Here is a 17,992-nt window from a genome sequence, read left to right on the forward strand (position 1 = left end):
CTAAAGATACAGATCAACAAAAGAGGGCATGGGAAGATGGGGAGACCCCTGCCCTGGGCTCAAGCTCCCTGCGAGCCCTCCTAGGAGAGCGACCCCTGAGCCCGTCCTCTCCCACAGCTGTCCTCTCCCAGTCCCTGCCTTGATTTATGACTTGCTGCTTCATCCCTAATTCATCAAAAGACACTTTGGCTTCTCAAATCAGGAACATTTTTATTAGCTTCCCCCAGAGTTTCGTGGCACAAAGCCATACCTAATGATTCTATTTTATGGAAAGTTATACATTCAAACCATGCTTTGAAGTCAAGCAGCAGGTTAAGACTGAAATGTTTGTCGGAAAAGTTTCCTTCACTTTTTCACTTTTAAAATGTTTATGAGCTTTCAGACAGTTGGAGAAGGGATGTGTAGCATTTGAACAGGCTCCTCCTTCCTTACCCAGGACCCAGCACTGGCTAACCCAGTACAGATCTGCCTTGACCATTGCAGTTCTCAATGGGGGCTGATTCTGCCCAACCACCCCCTGCTCCTGGAGACATCTGGCTATGTCTGGAGACATTTTGGGTTGTCACCACTGGGGGAGGAGGGACAGGTGCTACTGGTATTCACTAAGGAGAGGCCAGGAATGCTGCTAAACATCATAGGATGCACAGGAAAACACATAGCAAAGAATTATCGGATTGTCTTGCCCTAAATGTCAACAGTGCCAAAGTTGGGAAACCCTGCCTTGGGCAACTTCTGCTGGACCAGGCATCGCATCCTCCTCACTGCAGGACATCAGAGACTAGTCTAATTGCTGTGGGAGGTTTTCAGTGTTAGCTAATGAGATTCGTGTTCTTTCACTCTTATGCATTCTTGGTGCACATTGTCAGTGAATAAGAACAAAACGTCACAAACGAAGTGAGGAAAGTAAACATAAGACCACCCTAGAATCTCAGAACACATGATAATATCCACTGTTAATTAAACCCTCCTAACGTTCCTCTGTACTTTGTAAGCTCCACCCGAATCAGAATTTACCTACTGAAACAACAAAATAATCAGTTCCAATCATCAGGACTACTGAACACCAGCACAGATGTCTGCTGAAAAGCAAGGAAAGTTCTCCACTAAATTGTGGTGGTGTGGTCAGCCACAGCACTGGACTCGGAGGGGGTCTGGTCCTGATGATTCACCATATCCAAGGACTGGGACTCTGTTACTTCACTTCTCAGAGTGTGGGTTCTCCTAATCAGCAAAGAGGTGATATAGCTACTTGCCCTCCCAGCCTTCCAAAAGCCCATGAGAGCTAAATGAGTTAATGGGTAGGAAACGTTTTAAACTGCAAAGAGCTACATAGACGTAGGACAATGCCTTTACAATATTTACACATGTGTGACAATATATGACAACCACCAGGAGTCGTTCATAGACTCTGGATCCTTTTCATGAAACGTCACAACCAGAAGCTGAAAATCAATGAATCTAACTCCTTAATTTTACAGAAGGTGAAAATTATCATCACAGAGGTGGTCAAGGCCAGGAAACGGCCCAGATGGGCTCAGGTCTTCTGACTCCCAAACCAGGATGCTCTCCATGCCCTCCCTTGATTAAGTTCCTAGAGGGAAGAAGCACATCTTATACACAAGGGCCAGAGGGTCTTGGACACAGGAGATAAATACTTATAGAATCAGTGAGCAAAATGTACAAACAAGTATCTTGACTTACTACGTCATAGCCTGTCGGGGCTCGGTTCCGAGAAGCCACCACCCCGACTCCCGTGATGGGATCCATTGACGTTTCTGGCAAGGCTTCTGAGAGGTCTTTGACTTCAGGCATGGTGGACTGGTCCTGGTTCAGCAAAGGAAAAACAAAACACAAAATTCAAACATATCATTTATGTGAATAATATAAAGTCTCAAACAGAACCAGAATCTTGGGGCAAATACCCTAAGGTTCACATACCTGAACTGGTTGAATGAGTCCTGACCCTATGTGACCCTTTCCCCATGTCAAGAATTCAAATCACCTCTGTTTCCCACTCTTCTCAAGTTAGCTTTGAACACTGAGCTGAGAGCTTGTCTCTACTCTCAGGAGGTAAGTTTGACTCAAACCCAAGAGCACGTCATTCTTACCTCCGCCATCCAGCTGCTTGATTTCTGAACAGATACCAGTAGCTGCTCTGAAGACATGTCAGACACGGCTAAGCCTAACAACACCTTTCCTCTCTCTCCCCTGCAATCTCTCCTACGGAGGCCTAGACTTCCAAACCCACAGCCAAGTTTAGGCCTTCAGCACGCAGAGCTTTGCAAAGAAGCAAGGAACGTTGCAAACATAGAAATAAGTGTTCTGGGCTCGGGTGAAGGAATGGTGTTGGAGTCCAGGCTCCATGACTGACTAGCTGGTGACTTTGAGTAAGCAATTTAACCTCCTGGACCCTTCATTTTCTCAGCTATAAAATGAGGTCATGATACTGACCCTTGCAGAGCTGCTGTGAGGACCAAAAGAGTCAAAGAGAGTAGATATAAATGAAAGGCCTGGAGAGGACCCTGGTACACAGTAGGCGCTCAAAAAAAGTGCATAAAACTGGTGGGGTTTGGGACACACAAGTCCAGGTAACTGGTCAGAAATGTGATAGGCGTCACTCCATAGGGGACTGGCAAATCCCTTTGTTGTGTTTTACCCTCGGGTCATGTTGGCACTTACTCAAAGCCAAATACTAACAATGATCATAATTCTTGCTGGGCACTTTGAGAGAAAGGGAGGGAAAATGGAATTATTATTCTGCTGCTGACTGCCTCTTGATGTGACCAGAGGAGACAGGTAGAATATAGAGAGCACTGGGTCTGGGCAGCTGGAGTGGCAGCGCACCAGAAAGCAAATAAAAGAGGCAACACCATATGTAAATGAACCTAAGTACTTTTAAAAGGACAAGCAGTGAAAAAGAGCAAGTCAAATTCCACCTCCTTCTGCAGCAATTAGACTCCACTGGCTGTAGGTCTGCCAGATCTCTCAAGGCTGGTTACTGCTTCTAACACAAACCAAACACCCTACCTCACTAAACAGGCAGGAGGAATATTCTTGCTTCTAGCCTAAAATCAGAAAAGGCAGAGGCCATTAAAAATGACTGCAGCCTCTTAAATAGGAACAATCAAAATGCCATATGCAAGTCTCCCATGAAGTCAGTGGAACCCACAAAAAGCTCCGGAAACAGACTTGTCAATGCAATGGAGCTGAGTCCTCGATCAAGGCTAGGAAGTGCCTGGCACAGCTGCAGTCTCCTCTTCTGTTTACAACAAAGCTTAACAAAGTTATGCTTTACCTAATTCTTCTGAAAATAAGCTTCTAAACGGCCAGGGCAGGGGGTATCACACTGCATCACTGCATCATTTTCTATTTTCAAGTTTCATTTACCAGGCAGGTTTATCTGCATAAAACACAGGGCTTAGAGCTTCCTGCACACAGTAGGCACTAAGTAAATATTTATTGAGTGAATGCACATGCATGTCCCCAGTAAAGGTTTAGAATTAAATATCTGCACCTGCAGATCCAGAGCAGGCACTGATCAAAAGGGCTCAGCACTTGAAAAATCCCATAGTATTGGTAACATGAAAATAACATTGCTGCAGTTTGCAAAATATTGGTACCTGCTGTTGGTTACCAAGAATGCTTTGCAATTAACAACTCATTAACAGAATGTACGAATTCTGCCAGTGCTAAAATATCACGCTGTGAATTTAATAAAGAACATGTGAGGTAAGTTTTTTTTTTTTTTTTTTTTTTAAGATAGTATGGCCTCTACTATCAGAGAGAGAGAAAGTGACAAAGAAAAAGGAGAGAGTGAAGTGGGGGTAAGCATGAATAAGCAATATCTTATTTGCTGGTGGATTCATTGCCACATCCCCTGGTCACAGTATCCTCCCCAGTACCGTGATGACAATGGCCCTCTGCCTGGAGCCTGCTCTCAACAGCAGGAGGGTCACCAGGCCCTGGAAGAAGCCATGCTGCTCCCACAATGCCCTGCGGCGGCCCAGGAGAAGGTTCAAAGATGGCTGCGGGCGGCCCCCGGCTGAGGCAGACAAAGGAGCCGGGCCTGGCCTGCCAGAGGGCCCCGCAGAGCTGCGCGCAGAGCATCTCCAACGCCAGCTCTCTTCTCTCTCCTTCCCCCCCAGCTGCTGTGCCCCGGACGGAAGCGGCCTTTGTGAAATATGGACAAATGGCTCCGGGCCGCGCGGGCTGCGGTCAACTCATGGAGGAAGCGCCATCACCAGCCAAGGCAGCTTTTAATGAGAAACGCCCAAGATATCCATGGCAGGGGCCATCACTCAAAGCCGCTTGCCCTGAATTACATATTTTCTGACTGCAAATTACTTTAACGGCGTCTCTACCGGCACTTCAATTGACCTTCCTAACAAAAGGCCATTTATTAACTAGCGCTCCACGTTTCCCAGGCCGCGCAGAGCCTCAAGCCAGGAAGGATGGCCCCGCGGCTAAGGACTCGAGGAGGCCATTCATGCGGGCCCTCTCACATCAAATCCGGAGGCCTACTTGCAACAACCCCAGGTCGTATCAGCAGCTCCTCATCCAGCATCCATCTGTATTTCAAAGTCCAAACTGCCCGCAAAACACACTAACAGGTCTGTTGGCATTTGGACAGCGCTTTGCAGCTCTCGAGAAGCTTTCTCACGCTCCTTCCCAGTTGAAGCTCACATCAAACCTGGGAGGTGGCCGGGTCACCTTCCAGGAATGGGACGGCTGGTCTTCCTCCCTGGGTCTAGTCTGTTTTCCATCGTACTAGGCAGAGAGGCACCGACATCCCATCCAATTGAGAAAGCTGTTTCAACACTAATTATATTTTAAAATGCCAAAGCTTTTCTTTCTCTAGCCACAGCTCAATAAGTCAAGCAAGGGGGAAAAAAGTACAGAAGGATAAAAGTAACATGGGATTAATTTTCCTCACACCTCAGTTTCAAGATTCAACATTCCACTCATAAATAATGTACAACAATAAAAATGAGCTAAGGCCATGTTTGTGTAGGATGGAGGTAAATTTAGGCCTAATGAGGGAGATCCGAGCACCGCACAGGAGGGAATAGGTTGATCTATGGCACGGTGCGAGAAGGATCGACAGCTCACAGGGGCTCCATTACCAACGAAGTTGCAGGGCCAATCGGGAGGAGGGAGAAGCAAAATGGGGAAACGTGCCATCCCAGCTGTGGCTGCAAGGAAGGACTCTGTAGGGAACCCCCAAAGTTGACCCAGTGATTTGGATGACAAGACAAATGTTGAGATTTTTCAGAACTATAGGATTGGGCCAATCTAAGTCTATTCTCAATACATGCTAGGTAAGAAATAAAGGTGGTGGGATGCCAAGGACTCAGACTGGACCTTGAGCAGGTCCTCTTACTTTCACCTTGCAGGTCATCAGGTCCCAGATGGTTCCATTCTGACCTCTCCCCTAAGCGGGCGTACAGCCTCTGTGAGATCATTTCCAAGGCTGGGGGCTGCAGAGCCTCGGTTCAGGCAGCGTTGTCTGCCCCGAGAGGCTTCCTCTGCAAGGCAGGAGAGTAGTGTGTGTGTGTGTGTGCGTGCGCGCGCGCGCACGTGCATGTGCACACATACATGTATGTGCGCCCACATGTGTACGGAATGGGAAAGCTGGGGAGGGTTAAGGTAAAGTGTTTTCCAAGCTAGGAGGATTTTTTCCACCATGCCATGCTCAAAGAGCACCATGCAAACCACACAACAAAGCCAGGAGCAAGCCTGCTTCCAGCTTCTGCCTGCAGTGCTGCAGATAGCACTTGGGGAGGCCCCAGCTCCCGGCACTGCAGCACCTAGCCAAGGCTGTCATCCCGGGTTCACGGAGAAATGAACTTTAACTATAAAGACCCTTCATACAGATGGCACACTGCTCCCTTGTAGCTGATCAAAGAATTACTACAACAGTGTGCTTAATCCCTGAAAGTCAGCAGTGCTGGGCTTAACTGATGCTGAACATTGTTTCGGAATCAAAGGCGTGCCTCCTGGCCCCAGTGTGGGAGAAAACTGAGCTACTATATCACAGTTGAAAACTCAGGGGAACTTTGATATCATCTCTGTTTAATTTCCACGGCCCTCCTGAGCCTGGGGTTTATCTCGTTTTATCAACTCCTGTACTGAAATCAAAACCCAACTAACAAAGCTCAGACCTCTCTCCACCGAGGCCCTTCCAGCGGTGGGGTGTGGGCCGAGGAGTTTAAAGTGCTTTCAGGGAGCAACAACTGCAGGGGGCAGGGGGCGCTGCCTTCAAAGCAGATGCCGTGGGCAGTGGGCCCACGTTCCAGCCTCCCGCCATCTCGGCCTCCTGCCGTGGTGAGGCCGGCTCAGAAGCGGCGCCAGCCAGCGCTGCTGGTCAGGGCTGAAGGCATGACTGGCATACTACTTTTGAGGAGAGTAATTTCAAAGTATTAAAGGGGGGCAGGCTAAATTGGGCTACTGTAATTGAAATGACAAACCTGTGGCTTAATTACATCCCTACAGAAGGGCAAACTTGTGATCAGCTTGCTTGAAATCCAAAGTCAAGGGCACCAAAGACAAAAACTGCCTGCTCATATCTACCAGCTTACAGGGCTGAGGAAGGGAAAAGAATAAACATTTCATTCGCCGTAGGAAACGCCACAAGAGCAGGTAGCTGCTGGAAATGGGTTGTCCCCCAGTAAAAGCTGCTGCTCCAGCCTTCATAGAAAGGGTCTTTGCCTGTTTCCCATTGGCAGCGATGGTCTGTAGGAATCCATGCCCACCTCTAGTGCCCCAGGATTATTGACACCTTTCTGCTGGCAAATCGCAAGCAAGGGACAGAAGGACAGGCAAGGGACTGCCTGTCCCCAAGGAGGGAACCTGTGGCCAGGCCTCACCAATGCACACCACACACACAAACCCAGCCACCTCCTTACAGAAAGGTGCAGAGACCTACCTCCTCAGAAGGCTGAGAGCTGAGGCCAGTGTCCATGCTGTGCCCAGTTAAATGGGCAGCTGGCTTTGAGGCCACCCGTGGGGGACAGTGCACAGACTGAGAGGCTGTCACTGTGGAGCCTCAGGATGGCATCCTGAAGCCTTCTGAACTTTGGACAGATTACCTGGTGACCAGTCAGAGTCAAATCACTTTGACAAATGCTGCTGGACATAGTCAGGTGGCAACAAGTCACTGGCTGCTAGGAGGGCTGCGAAGTTGTTGGGCAACTAAGGCAAATATTTTTCTAAGCTCTCCTAGATCTCAAAGAATTTTCCAGCTAGGGAACTAACAATTGTGAGCACTTCCTTTTCCCCCCAACAGAAGAATCCAGTGTATGCACATGTCTATTCAATCTGCTTATGCTTAGATTTCTATTAACCATTTGATTACCAAACATAGATTTTGCATAAACCCCATGAGGCAGGACTAGGGTTCAGATTGCTGCAACCCTTATGGTGCAATGGTAGGTTCCAGGATTCACTTTCCAAAAATAAATTCAGGATCAAGTTCTATAGCACTGCCCTGGCCAAAGCCCTGCCCCATACAGGCCTGACTCTGCGCAAACCAGGGAACATTACTGGAGGGTAGGGCATTCTCCAGTACACTGTGGGTACCACCTGCTTGCCCATGATTACTGCAAATGAGGGTAGTCCGTGTCCACTCCCATCAGGTCTTGCTGGGTGGTGTCATACTGTCCCCTGTAGAAAAGGAGAAAAAAAGGACCCCAACAGAAGGCAGATGCCTACAAATAAACCATCCCGGGGGCCCCAAAAGCAATGGTTCCTGAGTGTTTGGTGATAAGAGTCACAGCTTGCCCTGAAGGGCACGGTGCTCATAAAGACACTAATATAATTTCAGTGCCAGGCAAATGGGGGCCCCTGCCAGAATCATCAGAACACCTGTCTTCAGGCCAGCCAGGCCACAACACCCCTCTCTGACTTTCACATGGGTCTTGAGAACGTTTTTTCATATATTTGGTCATCTAATCATTCTACCTATATGCTAATGACTTCCAAAATACCTCCAAGCCCAGGCTTTTCTCCTGAGACTCTGAGGTGTCTGTCTTGTGTCTTTGCCCACATGGCTCAGGAATACCTCAAATTCAGCTGACCTTGCCATCTTCCCCCTGAAGCATCCTCCTACATTCCCGGTCCCTAAGGGGGCCTGGCGTGTGAACAGCGAGTCCACAGATGAGTACGGAGCCACTTGGGCTAAGCACTGAGGCTACAGTAATGAGATGGAAAGTCCACATTCTGGAGTGGGAGTTATCCAACTTTAGCATGTGCAAAAATCACCAGGAGAGGTTGTTAAAACGGACATTCCTGAACCCCACCCCCTGAGATACTGATTCAGTAGGCCTGAGCTGGTCTAAGAACATGCATTTCTAACAAGCTCCCAGCTGACACTAAAACAACTGGTCTACAGTCCAAAGTTTAAGTTCAAGAGAGCAAGTATTCATCAGGTATTTGATGAATGAATGGATGGTTGGATGGATGGATGGATGGATGGATGGATGGATGGATGGAATGAACCTAAAGGTAATCTTCCATGGAGAAAAGCCTCAGAATCAGCCCTCCAGTCTCCCCCTCCTTCCTCTTGACAGTTCAGCCACGGGCACCAGGTTCCTCCCCTGTAGACACCCACCCCGCCATTTAAAACCAGGGTCACACACGGGCGTGGTGGCTCACGCCTGTAATCCCAGCACTTTGAGAGGCCAAGGCGGGTGGATCACTTGAGGTCAGGAGTTTGAGACCAGCCTGGCCAACATGGCAAAACCGCATCTCTACTAAAAATACAAAAATTAGCCAGGTGTGGTGGTGGGTGCCTGTAATCCCAGCTACTCGAGAGGGTGAGGCACAAAAATCGCTTAAACCCAGGAGGTGGAGGTTGCAGTGAGCTGAGATGGTGCCACTGCACTCCAGCCTGGGTAACAGAGCCAGACCCCATCTCAAAAAAATAAATAAGTAAGTAAGTAAATAAAACCAGGGTCATAGCCAGGCGCAGTGGCTCACGCCTGTAATCGCAGCACTTTGGGAGTCCGAGGCGGACGGATCACAAGGTCAGGAGTTCGAGACCAGCTTGGCCCACACGGTGAAATCCTGTCTTTACTAAAAATACAAAAATTAGCCAGGCATGGTGGCACGCACCTGTAGTCCCACCTACTCGGGAGGCTGAGGCAGAAGAATCACTTGAACCTGGGTGGCGGAGGTTGCAGTGAGCCAAGATCGCACCACTGCACTCCAGCCTGGGTGACAGAGTGAGAGTCTGTCTCAAAAACAACAACAACAAAAAAAAAAACAAAAAAAAAAACCCCACCAGGGTCACATCTTCCATTCCCCTCAAACCTTCTCCAATTGCCTAGCCAGACATGTGCCACCACTCAGAATCCTGACATCATGCAAGCATGTAGTCTTAGCACACGTATGTGCACACATGCACTTGTGCACACATACACATACACACACAGCCTTGCCTCTCAGAAGGCTAGAACATGCTTTCCCTAGCAGACCGTAAGTTACTCAAAGGTGTGTTATGTCCACCACAATGCCCAGCTCATGGTGGGTGCTCAATAAATGGATTATGAATGAATGGGGGAAGGATAAACAAACACAATTCCTATCCTCTCAAAATTGCCAAGTTTCACTGGATTAAGGAGGGCACTTAAAGGGGAGAGGGCACATAGAGGGGTGGGGACACATAAAGGGGCAGGGGCACATAAAGAGGCAGGGGAACAGCAGAGCTGTCAGACCCCTTCCAGTAAAAGCCCAGGGTCTGGGGTCACTGATGCCTCCATACAGGACACACACCATGACCCCAGGGATGAGTCACTTGCAGAGGAGGGGGGAAGGAACTGTAGCACTTCCAGGGAGTTCCAGATTTAGATCTAACTCAGTGCAGCCAGGCTGGATGTGGGCCTGTCAGGGGTCAGTGGGTGCCCAGGCTGGCTGCAGGAAGAATGCCCCGGAGAGCTTGTAGAAGCACAGCTTTCCCATTCCCTATCCTCAGGTTCTCATTTAATTGGTTCAGGCTGGGACTGAGACTGGAGAGTGCACAGCCAAGGAGAAGCTCCACCGTGCTGGGTGATAGAGCAATGAATAAGACATGGAGCTCACAGGCTGTGGGAAATATCCCAAGAGAAAGGGACTGCAAAGGAGGGGACTCTTCCTTCCGCCTGGTGAGGCAGGGAAAGGTGAGCAAAGAACTGGCCTCCCTGAAAGATGGGGGTGTGTGGAGTGGTGAAAGTCTTGCAAGCAGAAGACAGCCTCAAAAAAAGGCACCGTGGTGTGAACACACAGGGACTGCTCGGGGAACTGTGAGGAGCAGATGGGCTCTGAAACAAGCTTATAAAATGCTTAAGAAAACCAATAAACAAAACACAATCAAACTGAACTAAAAAACCTGTCTGCACTTCTCTGCTGCTTCTAAGATCTAAGCAATGATGTTGAGCTACAGGAAGGGGCACCCCAGTGGTCTAACGGAAGAGATTCCCGAGCCTTCCGTTCATACTTCCCCACCTGCAACTGAACATTTCTCCAACCAACACCCCTTCCTTCAGACCTCCATGGGGCCTCCTTATGCTATTAGCTCCAAGGGGAGAACGTCAGGCAGAGCAGAGGAATGGAAGTGGTGCCCCCTTTGGAGTCCAAGGGACCCGAGCTTGAATTCCAGCTCTGACACTTACTGTATAACCTTAGGCAAGTTAAACTAAACTGGGCCTGAGTTTCCATCCCTATAAAACCGGAATAGCAAATAATATTGTTTCTACAGGGTTATAATGTATAGAAAGCATCAAGAATTTGCAGCAAAAGGCAATCAACAGAGTAAAAAGGCAACCTATGGAATGGGAGGAAATATTTGCAAATCATGTATCTGATGAGGAGTTAATATGTGAATCTATAAAAAACTCCTACAACTCAACAACAAAAAAACCAAATTCCTTAATTTAAAAATGGGCAAAGGACTTGAATAACAAGTCTTTCCAAAGACAATATACGAATAGCCAACCAGCACCCAAAAGGATGCTCAACATCACTTGCCACTAGGGAAATGCAAATCCAAACGACATCTCACCTTATACTCATTACGATGGCCACTACCAAAAACAAACAAACATACAAACAAAATAGCTGTTCACAAGCATGTGAAGAGATTGGAAACTTTGACACACTGCTGGTGGGAATGTAGAATGGTACAGCTACTATTTTATGGAAAACAGTGTGGTGGTTCCTCAGAAAACTATAAACAGAATTACCATATGATCCAGCAATTCCACTTCCGGGTATCTACACAAAAGATTTTAAATCAGGGTCTCAAAGAGAATTGTAGACCCATGTTCAGAGCAACATTATTCACAATAGCCAAAAGATAGAAGCAACCCAAGCATCCATCTATGGATGAATGAACAAAATATGGTCCACATATTCAATGGAGTATTATTCAGCCTTAAAAAGGAAGGAGATTCTGAAATATGCTACAACATGATGAACCTTGAGGACAGTATGCTAAACTAAATAAGCCAGTCACAAAAAGACAAATACTGTGTGATCCACTTCTATGAATACCTAGGGTAGTCAAACTCACAGAAACACAAAGCAGGATGGTGGCTGCCAGGGGTGAGGAAAGGGGGAAATGGAAAGCTGTTTTATGAGCACAGAGTTTCAGTTTTGCAAGATGAAAAGTTCTGGAGTTTAGTTGCATCACAGTGTGAATGTGCATAATGCCACCGATCTGTGCACTTAAAAATGAGTAGGATGGTCAATTTTATGTTATGTGTATTTAACACTTTTTTAGAAAGCATCAAGAACTGTAGGTCTCTAATTTCGGTAAGCAGAAGTATAACTCAAGGTGTCTGTTAAGCCTGCAGATTCCGGGTCCCGTTCCCCAGAGATTCTGATTCAATAAAGTCTGAGTATGAGGTCCTAGAATCTGCATTTTCATCAACACCACAGGCATATTTAGTGCATTACAAACTCATTTATTTCTCTCTTCTAAAGGATCAGGGGATATTCTTTTGAATATTCTGCTCTGCTGATTAGAATCTGTTTTTTTTTAAGTGTGTGTGTGTGTAAAGAAAGAAAGAACAAACTCGTGTTGACTCCTGCCACAGGGCCAACAAGATGGCCCTCCAGTCCTAAGGGAAGTATGAGCTACAAAGCTACTATGTGCAACCCCTGGGCTCCAGGCCCACAGGGCTCTCACATTTCTGCCTGGACAAGCTCTGCATCTTGCCAGAAGCGTGTCAAGTAAACCAAATGCATGCCCACAGGATGTCCCCAACAAGGGAGATAATGTCAAGCACACTGTGCAGTGGCTTTGCCTCCCAGGCAGCTGGAGACAGGAGACCTGACTCTGGCAAACCCACTGCAACTAGTGCAGACAGCGCAGGGAAGCCACGATTCCCAAGGGCAGCCCGGCAAGCAGAAGGCCAAGGAGAGCCGGGGTTAGGGGGTGTGGGTTGGGGAAATGCCGGTCAGGGTGGGCCTCGGTGAGAGCCAGAGCAGCCTGGGGAGAAGGAGCTCATTCAAGACACCCAGGCCTCCCCTCCACAACCCAGCCTGCAAAGGAGGCTCTGCAACACAGTGTGCTCAGCCTAACCACATCCAGCCATGTAGTCATTTGTTATCTTCATCATCATAATAGCACCTTTGACTTTTCCCATGCTTGACTCCCGCGCCATCATTATTTTGCAGTGTGGCAAGGGTGTCTCCCTTTGAGTATGGAGCACCTCCAGCAAACTCAGACAGAGGGGCCTATGCCATTTGGATTCTGATCCCCCCCAGGAGAAGATCCTCCATGAAATGGATACAGACTACACTTCTCCCTTACCTCTTCCAAGGCCCTGAGAGGGCATCCAGCAGTGTGCTCACATGGTGGCGTGGTTCTGTAACATGTACAAACACAGGATATTCTTGTGTTCTTTTTCTTAAGCTTTCCCTGCAACAAATTGTATAAATATTGCACCTGAAAAAAACACCACAATCTGCTGCTGGATGCTGAATCGCACTTAAATTTCATGAGGACCACCACCTCCTGCAGTGCCAAGTGCAATCACGTACATTAGCTCCTTCAGCCTTCTTGACTGATTAGCTTTATGGGGTAGGCTTTGTTCTTAAGACACTTTTACATTATGGAAATGGGGATTCAGAAAGGTTCTGTGACTCGCCTAGGGTCACCTGGGGTCCAGGAAGTAGGCTGAGAGTCAAACTCGAGCTCCTAAATCCGAGTCCAGTGTTCTTTCTACTATACCATCACTTCCTGGTTGTCCTGTTAAAGACTAAATAATAGGCCAGGCGCGATGGCTCATGCCTGTAATCCCAGGAATTTGGGAGGCCAAGGCGGGAGGATTACTTAAGCTCTGGTGTTCAAGACCAGCTTGGGCAACATAGCAAGACCCCATCTCTACTAAAAATAATAATAATTTTAAAAATAGCCAAGCGTGGTGGTGCGCACCTATACTTGGGAGGCTGAGGTGAGAGAATCGCTTGAGCCCAGGAGTTCAAGGCTGCAGGAGCCATGATGGTGCCACTGCACTCCAGCCTGAGTGACAGTGAGACCCTGTCTCAAAAACAAACCAAAACCAAAAAAAAAAAAAAAAACCAAACAGAAAGAAACTCCAAAAATAAATAAATAAGCTACTCCTCTCATTCATCCGTTAACAAACCTCTCATAATAACCCCTACCGTTTACTGACTTCTTGCCATGTAGCAGGCACTGAGCTAGACTTTTCTTGCAAAATTTCACTTACATCATGCCATAATCCCATGAGATGAATACTATATCATTAGTTTCACTCTACAGATGAGGAAACTGCAACTCAGAAAAGTTCAATAATTTGTCCAAGGGCACAAAGTAAGTAGGAAAGCCAAGACTTAAGCTGAGGGCTAATTCTAGACTCCCTGCACATAACCATGGCACAACATTCCAGTTGGAAGTAGTAAAAGGTCCCTAGCAGGATGGAGACAGGGCAAGGAAAATGCCTTGAGCCTAAATTAGTAGTGTTACCTAAAGCCTAGAAGGAAGGAATGAAAAATGTGGATTACAGAAGATAAGTTTAGGTTCAAATGAACCAGTAATCGCCACATCAACTGCTTCCCATGGGGCTTGGAGCCCGGGTCCCAAGCAGAAGCCTCATCTCTCAGAGGCCCTATTTAAAGATTCTGAGCGTGGTACAGTATCTTCACGGACCCCACATGATTTCTAACAAGCAAGAAAGATGTCACCATCTACTGTAACTAAACATCCTGGCACACTGAGTTTTTCAGCTAGTCAAGGCTTCACAGAGCTTATCTTTTAACTTTCTAAGCTTTCCTGGTGCCGCTGATAAGATTTCCTAGCCCTGTTAAAACGAGATGAGATCCAGCCAGCTGTCGAGAAATGTACAATGAGATTATACTGCGAAGGAACCACGAGAGACAAAGGCGCCTAAGAGGAGCTGGTCTGCTGTCTGCTTTTGTGGCAGCAATTGGAGTGGGCTCTGGTCCTTGGGTGGGGGCAGGGAGCAGGGAAGGGGCAACCGCCATTTGCCTTTTGCCCTCCTGTGGTCTTCTTCAGTGCCTTGTGCAAGAGGCGTTGAGGGGCAGGGAACAGAAGAGTCTCATCTTTCACGGTGAGAAGGGCTGCTGATTTAGAACAGTTGTGTGTTGGTAACAAAGAGGACAAAAGATGCTCTTGGGTCTACCCCGTTCCCTGCTGCCTGCCTCTGAGGATGTGATGTCCTCTGGTGCCATGCCTCAGCTCTTGTCCCAGCCCCTGCTCCTCCCGTCTCGCTGGTGCTGGAGTCACTGTAGGGTGCTCGACGTGCCCACCATGTTCCTGGATGGGTGTTCTGGGTCTCGGGTACCCAGGCTGAGCATGTCACCTTGCAGACAGGTGCCCAAGGGTTTAGGTGTCCTCTCTGCTGTGCCCAGGTCACAGAGGCAGTGATGCCCCTGGGGCAGGTGCACGTTGGTCTGCACCCACGTGACCACAGAGGGCAGGACCCCAGGCCAGGCCGGTCAAACGACTGTCTCCAGTCTGAGCCAGGTGGGCCGCCTCCCTCTCAGGCGGGCAGAGGTGGCTCTCGGCGCCCCTCACCTGCCCGGGCCTTGGGGGCGCTGCTGGCACTCGGGTCCCCCAGCTTCTCCCGCCTCTCGCCGCCAGGCCGAGCCCGGGCACCGGCAGCCGCGGCGCGCTCGGGGCTCTGCAAAGGCCGCCCGGGCCTGTCCCCGCCGCGGGTCGGGCACGGAGCCCGCAGGCCTCGGCGCGGCCCGGCTCCTCCCGTCCGCCCGCCCCTCGGCCCGGGGCCCGCGCCCGCCCGCCCGCCCGCCCTCCCGGCTGCAGGGCCGGCTCAGCTGAGCCTCCGCGGCGCCCGGGCCTCACTTAACTGTTCCCCGCTGGGGCGGCGGCGGCGGTGGCTGCGGCGGCGGCGGGTCGCGGCTCCGTCTCACGCAGAAGCAGCTTCTCATCGCCCGGGCGGCGCGGGAGGGGCCGGGCCCGGGGCCCAGGCGGCAGGAGCCGGCGCCGCAGCTCGAGCGCGAGCCTCACCCGGAGCGGCGGCGGCGGAGGGGCGGGGCGCGGCCTGGCGGCGGCGGCGGCGGCGACAACGGCAGTGGCGGCGGCGGCGGCTCCCTCCGCGGGCCGCGGCGGCGGGCCGGGCTCCGGGCCTCCCGGCGCTGGCGCTGGTTCAGGATCTGGGGAGGCGCCCGGCGCCCGAGGCTGGCTCGGGCGGGAGGAGGCAGAGGGAGCCCTGGCGTCCCGAGCCCGCGCCGCCGCCCCGGCCGGCACCCCGCCTCCCCAGCCTCCCCCTCGGCCCAGCCCGTCAGCCGCAGGCAGGGTCCCGGTGCGCCCACCCGGGCCTCCCCGAGCCCGCCGACGACCCCAGTCCAGCCTCAGGCCCCCGGGAGCCCCCGGCCTCTGGAGCCTGGGGCATCGATGGTCCCCGCCCCCAGGCTGGTCTTTTCCAGGGACCCTTAGCCCGCTTAGCTCTCGTAGGCCTCGCTGTACGCAAGACCAGTCTTCCGCTCGGCTGCAGATCCCTGGAAGCCCCCAGGCCCTCAGGCTAGAAGTTGGCCCCTTCTAAGGACTCTCCGCCCACCCAGCCATTCTAGGCTTCACTGAACCCTAGAATCCTTCAGCTAGCTCATCTTTCCCCACCCCCCAGCTCACCTAAGGTGAGCTCAGCCAGTCGTCTCAAACTAACCCCAATTTCCTAGCAATTCTCAGGCCTCCCCTTATGTTGGTTAGATGATTTATCCCCAGAAGCCTAGAATCAGGCTTATGGGGCCAGCCTCAGGCAAGCATCTAGAAGAAGAGGTTTTTAGCAGGAGTCCTACTCTGCAGTACTTGGGGAAAGGCATAAGCTGAGGATAAAATGCAGCTGGATGGTTGGGGGAGGGTCCAGAGCTTGACCCTCAGCTAGAGTGGCTGGTAGGAAAGGCGGACTCTGCGCCTTAACCCAACCATGCCCCCCACACAGCCCAGCCAGGCACCCCAGGCAGAGGCCAGCTTGTGCAAGATTTGAAAGGTTTCTTGCCAGAAGGCTGGAGCATTCATTAGGAGCTGAGGACCATGCAGGAGTGATCAGCATAGATTTGCTAATGCATTGAGTCTCATTTTCACACATTCTAGGCTTTTCCATAATAGCTGTTTGATCCTAAAGGAAAGGGTGCCAAGCAGAATGGGCTGTCAGGGGGAAACATCCTGTAGGGAAGCAATGTACGTGTGCATTCCCAGTGTCTTCACTACTCAGAAATGTCATGGGTTCAGATGGCTTTACAGCAAGCCCTATCATACCATCAGGGCACAGATCATCCCTATGTTACTTAAACTGTTACACAGGAAAAAATAAATAAATAAAAGAAACAAAAATTATTTCATTTCCCAAGTTTAGCATAACCCTGATACCAAAATCCAACAGACAATACCAGAAAGAACTGCAGATGACTAACCTAGAACACGAGTCCCCAGAGAATTTAATATTTGTTCTTTGAAAATGGGCTTCTGTAGGCAACTTGAGAAAGTGCTGCATGCCGTTTATAGTGTACCTTTTGGAGAATCACGATAAGTGTTCGTGTATTAAGGAAGGCCTCTGTGAAGTCCAGGAGTAAAGAAACCTGTCTGGTTTGTTTAACCTGGCATTTCCCAAACTCATCTGAGCCAGGACCATCTTCTAAAGCTCACTGATAAATCTTCAATATGTGAACCTCCACTATAGACCAACTCATTTAAGTATATAATCGTTGTAAAACTATTAAATAAAATTTTAGCCATTTGAATCCAGTTTATTATTAAAGCAACTCAAAACCCACCATGATCAAGCAAGATTTATTCCAGAGGCGCAAGAAAAATCCAACATTAGGGAATCTGTAAATTCACTGCATTGTTAAAGGAAAACAAATTACAGGATATTATCAATGGGATAGATGCTTTAAAAGTATTTTATAAACTTCAAAACTAATGACCCATAAATTTCTAAAAACTCTTAGTAAACTATTATAGGAAGAAAGTTTAAACTTTTAACATGACCAAGTTTATCAGAAGCCATCAACAAACATATTTAATGGTGAAACACTAAAGGTATTCTCATTTAAGTCAGAGTCAAAAGGATGCCTGCTATAATGGCTATAGAACAAAGCCAATGCAATAAGATAAGAAAAATAAATAAATACAAATATTAGAAGGGAAGAGATAAAATTGTCATTATTTGCTTATGATTTAAGTGTTTCCCAGAAAGTAAAAATAAGAAAGAATCAACTAAAAATCATAGAGACTTTGGTAAGGTGGTCAGTTATAAGATAAACACCAAAATCAATGGTTTACCTAAATGTTAAGGGAGAAGACTTCTCCTTCCTCCTCTTTCTTCTTCTTCCTCTTCTTCTTTTCTTCTTCTTCTTCTTTTCTTCTTCTTCCTCTTCTTTTTCTTTTTCTTATTCTTCTTTTTTTTTCTCTTCCTTACCCTGTCTTATGGTGCTGAAGGGAGAAGCCTTCTTTTCCATATAGAGGGACTTCCATTAGAATAAGACTCCTGGCCTCTCTCTACTCTAAGGGAAG

The 17,992-nt window shown here is 48.9% G+C and overlaps 1 protein-coding gene across 2 annotated transcripts in view; it reads right to left on the reverse strand.

Annotated features, from left to right (window-relative positions):
- The window catches only part of MVB12B (multivesicular body subunit 12B), a 182,613-nt gene extending 167,016 nt beyond the window's left edge, over positions 1-15,597 (reverse strand). The window contains exons 1-2 of one of the 2 annotated variants that reach the window (XM_055271063.2): positions 15,328-15,597; positions 1,702-1,824 (exon numbers count right to left, since the gene is read on the reverse strand). In XM_055271063.2, coding sequence (XP_055127038.1) covers positions 1,702-1,824; positions 15,328-15,408 — 204 coding nt within the window. In that variant the 5' untranslated portion in view covers positions 15,409-15,597. Of the gene's footprint in view, positions 1-1,701; positions 1,825-15,322 lie in introns of both variants that reach the window. The other variant, XM_055271064.2, reaches the window with a different exon arrangement.
- Positions 15,598-17,992: the final 2,395 nt, after the last annotated feature.

Source organism: Symphalangus syndactylus, chromosome 3, assembly GCF_028878055.3.
Source record: "Symphalangus syndactylus isolate Jambi chromosome 3, NHGRI_mSymSyn1-v2.1_pri, whole genome shotgun sequence".
NCBI lineage: Eukaryota > Metazoa > Chordata > Mammalia > Primates > Hylobatidae > Symphalangus > Symphalangus syndactylus.